The sequence below is a fragment of the Cucumis melo genome, chromosome 2 (genome assembly GCF_025177605.1).
Source record: "Cucumis melo cultivar AY chromosome 2, USDA_Cmelo_AY_1.0, whole genome shotgun sequence".
NCBI lineage: Eukaryota > Viridiplantae > Streptophyta > Magnoliopsida > Cucurbitales > Cucurbitaceae > Cucumis > Cucumis melo.
The window spans coordinates 23,646,157-23,657,763 of record NC_066858.1 but is presented as its reverse complement, the minus strand read 5'-3'; the positions used below and the strand labels follow the sequence as shown (position 1 = coordinate 23,657,763).

The following is an 11,607-nucleotide window of genomic DNA, read 5'->3' as shown; positions in this document are numbered from 1 at the left end:
TTTGTAAACATTTTGCGATTTTTTTCCTTATATTTGAAAGAATCCTAGTTTAGCTTAATTATATTACTTAATTTAAGCATGCCATCAACCCATTTTAAATTACATGCATATAAACTTGTGTCTTACTGGTCATAAAATCATGGATCCACCACTAGAAAAAAGTGGTATTTATAGCCTTAATTCAATTGTGAAGAAAAAGTTGAATCTCACACAGCTTAGAGTTTGGCAAGAAAAAAAAAACAAAAAAAAAAAAACAAAAGCTTAGAAAGTTGAAGTAATTTGCCCTTAACTCAGTCTTTCACTCCAAGCATGTTTTGCTTTGGCACTCACAAGTATTGAGAGAGGGAAGAACAAGAAGTGTGTGGCATGGCACAAGGACTGCATGTTTCAACTCACTTAAACAATGAACTTTCCCTCTATTTCTACACTGTAAAATGCTAAAAAAGCTTTATTGACTTTGCAACCATGGCATCTCTTCCCTATCTCCCCCTTCCTCAACTAGCTATCTCATATCTAAGCCTGCTGTTTCTCCTGCACGTTCTACCGATCACCATATCACAAGGTCCAACCATCTCAACTCCCACCATAGCTCAATGCACGACGAGTATTCTTCCATTGGCTTCTTGTGCACCTTTTGTGCAAGGTGTAACACCAACACCACCTATGGGATGCTGCGATAACCTGAAGCAACTCTACAACATTGTCCCTAACTGCCTTTGCCTTTTGCTGAATGACACTAACTTGAGCTCTTTCCCTATCAACACTACTAGAGCCCTCCAGCTGCCTGATCTTTGCAGCCTTCAAGTTAACATCTCCACTTGTTCAGGTAAAACTATAATCCTGTCATCCTAAAAGATGTTGTACTTTTTCTACTCTCTACTTTACAATCTGATCCTACGGTCTAACATTTATAATTCTTTGAATGGTTCGTTGAAGCTCTCCTTGGGTCACCTAGTCCACCCAGTTCTCATGTTCCTCCTAGAGTACACATCAACTCCACAATTAGCAATGCTACGGTTCTAGGTATACTTTAGATATTCATCCGGACGATATAGTTTTTGGTTCAGCTCTACTTCTAATACAGCCTCGACGGGAAACAATCTGACTCTACTTTTGTAAATTTCAGCTTCTCCAGTGACTCAACCAACACCAAAACCTAGCATTGTGGGTTTAGGATTGGGCAAGATCAGTGCTAGTTTCAAATTAAGGGGAGGAATTCAGCTCACAGCAGTGATTGCAATAACCACTTTTCTGTTTCTAGTAGTACTTTATTGAAATAAATTATCATATGATGTATGGGGTTGCTTCAGCGCTAGCAGTGATGTTCTTCTTTATTAGATTTCTACTAGATTGTTTTAGTTAAATACGCTCTTAACAAAATATAGTTGTTTCTTTAGCATTTTAACGTTTGAACCTGACCAATTCGATCCACTTAGCAGATAGATATGCCTTATTCCCCAATCTCACTAAAACAGTCAGTCTAAGGAGAGCAATCTAAGTCTACAGAAGAAAGACCTAAAAGAAAAAACAACATATTGACAAGAAAACTAAGACATAAGATCAAAATCTTAACTAGATACTATAGAATAAAGTTGTCATAACATACCTAGATAAATATGCCATTACAAATTCACACAGTATCCTTTGTTTTCTTTTTCACTTCTTTAACTGCTTGGGAGGATGATAATGTATCCAAGATGTGTAATCTGTTTTTGATATCTAAGTATCAACATCATTCCAAACTTGGAGCCACCTCAGTTGGATTAGATTCAAACACATCTGGGTTTGATGCCTCTGGTTCTAAAATCTCTCTAGTTTGAACTGATTCTTTATATGCAGGTGTCTCCTTGAAATCAGTTGCTCCTTCATTATATGTGGTGACAGCAATCCCACAAGCAATAAGCTATTATAATGATGAATTAGTGAAGCACTCATTTTACAAAAGGATTAAAGAACGTAAAACATTCATCCTTTTTAGAAAAATTTCCCAAAAGAAAACATCTGGCTAATGTTAAACAAATAAGAACTTTGAGATTGAAATTCAACATCTACAATTCTGGGTTATGGGTTAATATAATCTCATTTCAACTTAAGCAAAACAGAAAACAGAATCAATCAAAATGGTTAAAGAGAAAAATTAGTGAAATTATACCGCGAAAACGATTCCAAAAGCCCACAAATACTCTAGGAAGAAGCCTAGGGCATCCCACTGCGGACCCTCCCAGAAATCTGGCTGAAGCCCAGGCAACTCCGGCAAATTCTCATCCACATCAAACACTACGCCGGCATTTTCAACGATGGGACTGCCCATTTCAATCCCAGCCGTCCGATTTCGTTCTTCTTCTTCTTCTTTATCCTGTTCCTTGATCGTCGTCGAGCTCCTCCGGTTCTTACTGTCGAATCGCCCTGTTCGGAAGGAGGATTTCTTGGCTTGAACGACATGGAGGGTGCGGGCTTCTTTTGAGGGATGAAAGAGTGCGTTGCGGCGGAAAAGGAAATAGTTAGAAGGAGGAGTTCTTGTGAAGGTTCTGTAGAGAATTCCCCCAGTGGTGCCGGCGGTGGCACCGCCATTGGTTATGGTCAGAGGCATTTGAATGGTGGAGAGTGAGCTCTGAGCCCTCCGAAAAATGAGAAGAGGATTTTGTTTTTGCTTCGGATAAGGAGAAAGAAATGCGATTCATTAAATAATTCTTTTTATTATCATTAATATTATTCCATTCTTATTCTAATTTAATTAACATTTTACTATTTTTCATCCACCCAAAAATAGCCTAACGATCTAAATACAAACTAATATAATCCAACTTAACCTTTTTCCTAAGTACTCTACCTTTCTCGATTGTTTATTTTATCTTAAAAAAAATATTCTTATGTTATGTCATAAGCTATATTTAAATTTACTTCGATATTATAATTATAAGTTATCAAATTAAATATAACTATGTAATTAGACAATTGAACAAATGGATAATTTAGAAGAAATGAATGTTATATTTATGTATTCAATATTATTAATAAATCAACAAATAATTGATATGTCAATTTAAAATGAAATTTTAAGGGTATGTTTGGTTTTGAAAGAGTTTCAAGAGAGTATTTGACAGAAAAGGAAAAAAAAAAAAGAGTTTAGAAATAAAATTAATTTTTTTAAAAAAAATCAATTTAAACAGACCATTAATTTACAAAAGAGGTTTGTGAGAAAAATATCCAATTATATACTAAGAAAAATATAACATAGGATGGTTGATAGTCTCACTCGATAATTCTATAGAATTTACTTGATGACGAAGTTCGTTTTTAATAATGAAATCCAAGTTTTTATTAATGACGTTTGGGCCTTTTCATTAATAGCTATTAAAGAAAGTAAAGTACGTTTCAAAACCAAATGGTTCTCTTTTATAGAATAAACTTCCATCCTAACAAAAAGGAATGCATGATCCAATATGACATGATGGGTTCTTAGACGAAATAATAAGATGTCTTTTAACTTTATATCATTATCTTAGTTCATAGAGGTACGTGATCCATTTTATCTTTAATTCAATTTTTTTCTTGATAAATTATATTCTTTTTATTCAACTTCTGTAGTAGCAATATAAGATACATTACTTGACCAAAAAATATACAAATCAAACAAGCTCACACTTTCTACTTTGCTATGTTTCATTTGTAATTGTATTATTGGCATTAGCTGGACATAAATAATTGAGGAACTAATTGAACCGATGTTTAACATAAAAAAAAAAAAAATCACTCTCATTAACTTTTTTTCTTCTTTTTTAACAATAAAAAATTGTGATTTTTGCAATAAATTACTCTCGAAGTAAGATTGACTTAGATAAATGTTAAAATTTTATAATCGTGTTATTCCTACGATAAATTTAACCAATAATCTAAAATATGAATTAGACAAACAACTTGTTAGTATATTGAGTCTATGACTTTTTTCTATACTACTCTTAAGAATAAACACCTACCTATCATACAAAACGAGTTTTCATTACTTTTTTTTAAATCTGTTTTCGCAAACCAACCAGATGTTTGATTTTACATATTGTGTAAGAACTACTAAAGAAAAAAAAGATAGTCGATTCCATTGGGTTTGATCGCCACTTGAACTAACCCATATCCACATATTGACTAAGCAAAACTACTCCAACTTTCCAATTATGTCACGAAGTCACACTCACCCACAAAATAACCACTAAATACAAACTCATAACATTGAGACCTTACCAAATAATTTATATGTGATTTTTCTAAACTTGTTTAGACGCTAAAAATTAGGGGTGAAAAAAACCGACCCGACCCGATTCGGTTCGGTTTGGGTTGGATCGGTTAGTAACAACAATGTTACTGGACCGAACCGACCCGATTTAATTCGGTTCGGGTCGGGTCGGGTTTAAAATACCCGATTAGGTCAATAATTCATTTCCTCTCCTCTTCGATTCTTCTTCAGTCTTCAGCATTTCGTCTGGCGTCTTCCTCCAAAGTTCAAAAACCATTTTGTTCCATCGTTTGGCGTCGGCATCTACCTCTTCGTCTGCATCAGCGTCAGCATCTATCTCTTCGTGTTCATCGGCGTCGGCATCTCTTCGTCTTCATCACTTCGCCACTCCATCGTCATCGCCTGTAAGTTCCACACTGACCCATATATTGCTTTATCTTTCTGTCTGTCCCTTTCTCCTTATTATCATCTCTTTAATTTTTAAATTACAGCTTGTATTATTTTGGGTTTTTTTTCTGTTTATTTGGGGTTATTGCCATCTGGGTTCTTGTTTATGATGGATTATATTCAATTTTCGCATAGCTAGATTGTTGAACAAAGCATAGCTACAAGACATCCACATATTTATTTGAACCTCTCCTTGAACTAAATATAGTTGTCCACACTGATCATCCTTAAACTTTCTTACAATGCCTGTAGTTGAGGTATAGCAGCAGCTTAATGACAAGGATGCAATATTGACTAAGTTGAAGTCCATCTGATGTTCAACTATAATAAGAAGAATCATGATGTTCAACTATCTGTAGGAGAAAAGATATAAATGCAACTTAAGCAGAATCCTTGTTCATAAAGAAAAGAACTCAGCTAAACATTCAAATGTAGACCGTCATTGGTTTGTTGGGTTTTCCAGATACTGATTGAATTGGTGATGTAGCCAAGAGATTGTTTGTTTGCTATTCAATACCCTAGATGAATACTGCCAGCTTTTTAGTCAACTATCTCACCCTCCCTCACTCTCACTCAATTCCAATGTTGCTTGTTTGCAGCTTGATGAATAAACAAGTATCTCCCCTCTTCAAGCATTTTGAGAATTAAGACCATTGCTTTTTAAAATAAATTTTTAATGCCGACTATTTAACATTGAATTTTGTTTTTATCAAAAAAAAATGTCAAGCACCAAAGACACGTTGTAGAGAGAGAGAAATGGGGCTGGTTACCTGTTGATAAGCTAATATAGCATCAGCGCTTTGAATACTGTTAGCTTGTGTAGCACCTAGCTTGTTCCAAAGAGAGTAATATATATATGTTTTCTATTTGATTTCAATATATATATATATATGTTTTAGTCTCTACTTCGTGTTCCGTTGTTACTTTGTTCATCAGTATTTTGTTTCATTTCATGCTTTGCATGATTATTTTATCAATGTGTTGGTCATGTATGATTATTATTATTTTTTTTTTCAAAACAGAAACGAACATTTAGAGATGTGAAAATTTAGGAACTAATGGGAAAGAGTAACTAGAAGAACTTGAGTATTTTAGGAACTAATGGGATGCGAAAATTTTGCTTTGGAAAAGTTTGTTTATATAATAACATTTAGAGTACTGCCTTTCTTTGTTTCTTTCTCTTTTACAGTACTGGTAAGCTTTTCCTTAATTTTCTATGTGTTTTGTTTGATGATTATTAGGATGACTTCATTCTCGGTAGACGAGACTTCAAATCAGAGTTGTTCTAGTCCAGTGTTAGGAAAAAGAAAACCGGTTAAACCACCATCATCGGTATGGGAACATTTTATAAAAGTAGAAGGATGTGATCCTAAATATCCTAGGGCTGCTTGTAAACATTGTGGGGCTTCATATGCTTGTGATTCCAAAAGAAATGGTACCACTAATTTAAAAAGACATTTAGAGAAATGTAAGATGTATGTAAATCCATTGGAAGATAATGTTGAAGGAGAGGGAGATTCTGAAAGTAATTTGATGACTGCATCATTCACTCAAGAAAATTGTAGAAAAATGCTTGCTAGGATGGTTATCTTGGATGAATTGCCATTTAAGTTCGTAGAAAGTGAAGGGTTTCACCAATTTTGTCGGGCATTAAATCCAAAGTTTGTGATTCCATCAAGAGTAACCGTTGCAAAAGATTGTTTTCAAATGTATATGAAGGAGAAAAAAAAGTTAAAAAATGCATTAACTCGAAGTGGCCAAAGAGTTTGTTTAACAACGGATACGTGGACTTCTGTGCAAAATATTAATTATATGGTTATAACGGCTCATTTCATTGATGATGATTGGAACTTGCACAAAAGAATTTTGAACTTTTGTCAAGTAGCTAATCATAAAGGAGATACCATAGGTAGAGCCATTGAAAAGTGCTTAGAAGGTTGGGGTATTGATAGGCTCTTTACTGTAACGGTTGATAATGCGAGTTCAAATGATGTAGCCATTGCCTACTTGGTTAAAAAGTTTAAAGGCAGAAATGGGTTGGTGTTGGATGGTGAATTTATTCACATTAGATGTTGTGCTCATATTCTTAATTTAATTGTTAGTGATGCCTTAAAAGATTTGCATGTGTCTATCATTCGAATCAGAAATGCTGTGAAGTATGTTAGGTCATCTCCTGCTAGATTGCAAATATTTAAAGATTTTGCTAAAGAAGATAAGATGTCAACGAAAAATTGTCTTACAATGGATGTTCCGACACGATGGAATTCTACTTTTACTATGTTGGATGGAGCAATTAAGTGTCAAAAGACTTTTGAAAGATTGGAGGAGCATGACCCTAGTTATTTGCCAAAGGATGATATTCCTACTACTGAAGATTGGGATAATGCAAAAGTGTTTGTAAAGTTCCTAAAGACTTTTTCAGAGGTAACAATGAAGTTTTCTGCATCTATGTCTGTGACTTCAAATATATTTTTTCATGAACTTTGTTTGATCCAAGAAATAATTCGTGAATACTCATCGTATGAGAATGCATTATTGAGTCAAATGACATTAAGCATGCAGACAAAATTCAACAAGTATTGGGGTATAACTACAAGTGAGAAGACCAATTTATTATTGTATGTTTCTGTAGTTCTTGACCCTAGGTACTTTGGGACATGGATTTGGGTTTAGGGTTTAGGGTTTAGGGTTTAGGGTTTAGGGTTTAGGCTTTGGGACATGCTTTATATGAGAATGTCAAAAGAAAAATATTCACAAACACAATCATGTACACCTATCGAAGGATTTGGCTTTCAAAGTCAAAGTGAAATACCTTCTATCTCATCTAGTGGATCTTACAAGGCACGTGCTACTGTTCATGATAGATTTAAACAAAGTAACAAAACATGTCTAGATGATGCTAAAACAGAGGTGACTCGTTATCTGGATGAGGCTCGTATAGATTGTATGGGCTATGAATATTTAGATTTGCTAACTTGGTGGAAGGTGAATGCCTCTCGATTTAAGATCATTAGCCAAGTAGCTAGGGACATCTACAGTATTCCTATATCAACTGTGCCTTCTGAGTCCGCCTTTAGCACTGGAGGACGGGTGTTAGATTCTTTTCGAAGTTCTTTAACTCCTCAAACTGCAGAGGCACTCATTTGTGCTCAGAATTGGATTCAGTCTAAACCTTTGGATGACATGACTGAAGAAATTGACGGGGCTGAAGAAATTGATGAAGGTAACATTCTTTTTGAAGTACGCATTTAAAATTTTCAATTATCCCATATAAGCTAACTGTTTGTCATTTTGATCTAGAATTCATAAACATAGGAAAGGAGATGGAAGCTGCATTTGAGAATTTGAATAATGACTCTATGGTTTAAATCCTTACTCTCAAATCTTTATTTGCATTTTTTTTAAAATTATTAACTTATTAAATATCGAATCTTGTTTTTTTAGAGTCTTGAAGCTCAATGATGGAAGCACTTTGGGTTATACGAACAAGGTGGTCTCGTGAAGATGTTCATTAATTCATACCTTTCCAATTGTAAACTTTGTTCATGAGGTTCTTAGAAATAAGTGAACTATTATCTTTTTAGTATTGTTTCTTTGATTTTGATTGTTTTTTCTTACGATTCTGCATATGGGTTGATTTTCTCTAGGCTTCTTTATCGCCAAATTTGTAGAATTTAGTCGAAGATACTAAAATTTTACGGTTCTTAGCTCCTAGATTTGTGGGGTGGCTGGAACAGTATTTGCTAGTCGAGTTTTTAATCTTCCAGTACCATAATATTTTATTAAACGTTTGAGTTCCTTGGTTAACCTTCTTTATATAAAAGAAAGTTATTGATTTTCTTGTTCTTGTCATCTTCATCAAGTTTTTTTGACCAATTTGTTGGTTTGGTTTTTATTGTCTTCCATGCGTTTGTAAAAGTTCCCCAGTGTTTTTCAAAATTCCTTTGTTATCTTTTATACTCTCTACTTTCAATCTATCTGAAACATGGATTTAGCGAATGCGGGCGAGGTTGGCAAGGCTCCGGTGGCTAATCAAGTAGCTGATGTTGTTTCTCCTAGCTCCGGGCGAGGTATCAATTTGTGGACCTTTCTGTGCAGGACCTTTATCTCTGTATTTGTTAAATTATTATTTATTTTTTGAATTCGGAAGCTTTATTTTAATTGGATTTATTGAACATATGTGCTCTAAAGATTAAATCTGACCTAATAAAAATCTTGAATTAGGTTTATAACCATTTATTGAAATTTGTACTCATTTATAGTAATCACCTAATCCGCAGGGGGAAAGTGGATTTTGCCTTCAATTTGGTCATGTCCTTTTGATCATTTCTGTTGATAGCATGTTTGAAATTGGAGCTCTGTGTTTTGTTATGTCGTTTATTGATTAATGGTAATTGAAATTGTAAGTCTATTTTTAAGCTTCTTTTCTATCTTTATTGTTGGACGTTTTAAAGGCTTGCCTACTTTCTAGTTTTCTTACCCCTTCAATTTTCCTTGGTGTGCTCTCAGAATTTGGTGATTCGAACGAAAAGTGTGGAGTTTATGCCATTTTATCTCTCCCTTTCGACCTTCCTCATGAGCATATCTTTTCTCCTCTATGGACTGTTCAATTACGATCTATTCGTTTATGTAAGCATTGTCCTACCCATTTCCTTCGTTCATTGCACTTTTACTTTATTGATTATGTGACGTAAATGTTTTTCCTGCCTAACTGCAGGCCCCAAATGGAATAGGAACTATGTTGGGGAGTGTTCAATTGGTGTTGTATTGCTACTTCAGTCGAGTTGCTAGAGAGGAGTCTAGAGAACCTCTAATTGTATCATATGCGTAGATACGTACATTATGTATTTACATCATGATAACGAGGTAAGATTTCAATTTCCATGTGCTTTATCATCTATCCTTGTTAACTAACGGACTAAAACGATCTAGTTTTTCGGATTTCTGCTACGGTAAGGACATGGTGTGGAAAATAGGAAAATAGGAAAACAGCCAATCTGAAAATGTTTTTCATTTACCGCAGGAACAACAGATTTCCAAGGGTTGATAATTGGTTCTTCCACAGCATCCGTGTGCAGTTCGTTGTTAGCCAATGAGCCGTTATCGGGCTACATTGTGTTTTGTTGTAAAATTACCTCTCCATTAATTTCTCCATTTTGATTGATTGGTTTGTTTTTTCAACCCACCAATCACTTAAATGGCGTATTTTTAGACAACCAACCCCAAATTCTCAAGAGTGAAGAATGTTGTAATGTTTTTTAGCCTTGTGATTTAAAAGCTTTGCTCCACTGCTCTGCTTCTCCACTCTCACTTTGTTTTTCAACCCACCAATCACTTAAAGGGTTTCTGTGTTACAAACTTTGTTTCTTCACTGTGTTTGATATGTGAAGATCAAATAATTATATGAAATTTCTGTTAGTTTTATGGAGCATCATTGGATATTTCTGCAGTTTGAGTTATCTACACTCCAATGTGATTTTTTTAATTACTGCAGAGGAGATAAGTGCTAAGGAAGGAAGGAAGGAAGGAAAGAAAAAAAAAAAAAAAAAAAAAAAAAAGACCCGACCCAATTACACCCCTACTAAAAATACATTAAGTTGTTTTATTTTATTCAAGTCTTTGAATTCAAAAAACTACGAGAATATATAAAATCCCAAAAACCATTCCAACTATTGTCAAATTTCGATTTTTGTAGAAAAAATTTGAAAACAAATCGAACCATAAACCGACCGATCGAAAGAACACCGTACCAAAAGACATTGCAATAGAAAGTCAGAAATAAGAGTTAGTATGTGTAATTAATTAATTCTATGCCTTTTCTTTTTTGGTTACCCCTTGTTATTTCTTAAACAAATTCCACACATTCAATTTTCTTTTCTTTTTTCCCCCAAGTTTTTAGTTTCTTCATCTTACGAATAATACAAATACAAACAAACACAAAGTGTGTTCAGTTAACTATTATTATAAACAAGGCATCCTCTCCGATCGATACGCCGTCGGCAATTCCGCCGCCACATCCGTATGATCGAACAATCCACCCAACGCCACCACCTCCTCTTCCTCTTCCGGAATCCATTCCTTAATCTCACACCTCAAATTATCAAACCAACAGTAATTCGAAACAATTTCATCCTCAAACCCTAAAACCCCTTTCACACCACCGCTACCCGAAAACTCCGCTTCTTCAATTTCCTCTTTCTCACCAGCAGGCGGAAGCCCTAATTCATCATCCGACGCTTCTAGAAGAAATCCAAGTTCAGGCTGAACAACAGGCACTGGCACTTCGATTTCCTTCTCGAAGCTTCTAATCACCGAATCGAGATCTTGAATCGCCGCCTCCCTATCTATGGAAGCGTCGGTATCGTCTAGAATCTTCAGCAGGTCTTCCTGAATTGTGTGATGCGACTGAAACGAATCGGTCGATTGTGAAACCGGCGCATCGAAGTTGGAGTCGGCGGGATTTTCAAGTCGGAGGAACTTGGAGCTGGATCCGATGGAATTGAAAAGGGAGTCGTCGTTGGAATCGTCCCGTAGTCGCTTCCTGGTGTCAACGCAGGGTTCCATTAGAGAAGAAGAAAGAAACAAGAGGGGCGACGGGAAGTTTTGGAGTGAAAGACAGAGCATCCGATTGCGAATTGGTGACGGGGAAGTGGAGGACGCAACATCTGAGCTTTAAATAGTGAATTCGTATGGTTCAAACGCACTTGGGCGCGTAGTGATTTTTTATTTTTAAATAAAATTTAATAAAAGGTTTCAATAAATCAAAAAATAGTAATAAATAAATCAATCTTTTTATTATATATATATATATATATATATATATATATATATATATATAAATGTTGTATATGATTGGTAAATATCAACTATATTATATAAATTATACATTTATGGCTTCCAATAGCCTATATCTATCTATCTATGTACCATCT

At 34.8% G+C, this 11,607-nt stretch overlaps 3 protein-coding genes and 1 long non-coding RNA gene across 4 annotated transcripts; 2 read left to right on the top strand and 2 right to left on the bottom strand.

The window, feature by feature from the left end:
• Window positions 1-293: 293 nt before the first annotated feature.
• Window positions 294-1,521, top strand: LOC103494119 (non-specific lipid transfer protein GPI-anchored 10). The gene is made up of 3 exons (XM_008455165.3): window positions 294-826; window positions 937-1,023; window positions 1,127-1,521. The coding sequence occupies exons 1-3, from the start codon at window positions 466-468 to the stop codon at window positions 1,273-1,275; spliced, it is 597 nt and encodes a 198-aa protein (XP_008453387.1). The 5' UTR covers window positions 294-465; the 3' UTR covers window positions 1,276-1,521.
• Window positions 1,522-1,535: 14 nt separating this feature from the next.
• LOC103494120 (uncharacterized) lies at window positions 1,536-2,704 on the bottom strand. The gene is made up of 2 exons (XM_008455166.3): window positions 2,153-2,704; window positions 1,536-1,903 (listed from the first exon to the last, which is right to left on the bottom strand). Exons 1-2 carry the CDS (start codon window positions 2,588-2,590, stop codon window positions 1,733-1,735), a joined length of 609 nt encoding a protein of 202 aa, XP_008453388.1. The 5' UTR covers window positions 2,591-2,704; the 3' UTR covers window positions 1,536-1,732.
• Window positions 2,705-9,146: 6,442 nt separating this feature from the next.
• On the top strand, window positions 9,147-9,963 carry LOC127148123 (uncharacterized). The gene is made up of 3 exons (XR_007818789.1): window positions 9,147-9,304; window positions 9,393-9,541; window positions 9,699-9,963. It is a non-coding gene; the product is annotated as an uncharacterized LOC127148123 (long non-coding RNA).
• A 673-nt stretch (window positions 9,964-10,636) lies between these two features.
• On the bottom strand, window positions 10,637-11,239 carry LOC103494333 (uncharacterized). The gene has a single exon (XM_008455462.1). It carries the CDS (start codon window positions 11,237-11,239, stop codon window positions 10,637-10,639), a length of 603 nt encoding a protein of 200 aa, XP_008453684.1.
• Window positions 11,240-11,607: the final 368 nt, after the last annotated feature.

What these genes read in the sequence shown, in the direction of transcription:
- LOC103494119 (XM_008455165.3), top strand. Translation starts at nt 466, where the DNA reads ATGGCATCTCTTCCCTATCTCCCCCTTCCTCAACTAGCTATCTCATAT. An exon ending in TAACATCTCCACTTGTTCAG is followed by an intron (nt 827 to 936) that starts GTAAAACTATAA and finishes GGTTCGTTGAAG; the next exon opens with CTCTCCTTGGGTCACCTAGT. An exon ending in TAGCAATGCTACGGTTCTAG is followed by an intron (nt 1,024 to 1,126) that starts GTATACTTTAGA and finishes TGTAAATTTCAG; the next exon opens with CTTCTCCAGTGACTCAACCA.
- LOC103494120 (XM_008455166.3), bottom strand. Translation starts at nt 2,590, where the DNA reads ATGCCTCTGACCATAACCAATGGCGGTGCCACCGCCGGCACCACTGGG. An exon ending in CTTTTGGAATCGTTTTCGCG is followed by an intron (nt 1,904 to 2,152) that starts GTATAATTTCAC and finishes TCATTATAATAG; the next exon opens with CTTATTGCTTGTGGGATTGC.
- LOC103494333 (XM_008455462.1), bottom strand. Translation starts at nt 11,239, where the DNA reads ATGGAACCCTGCGTTGACACCAGGAAGCGACTACGGGACGATTCCAAC.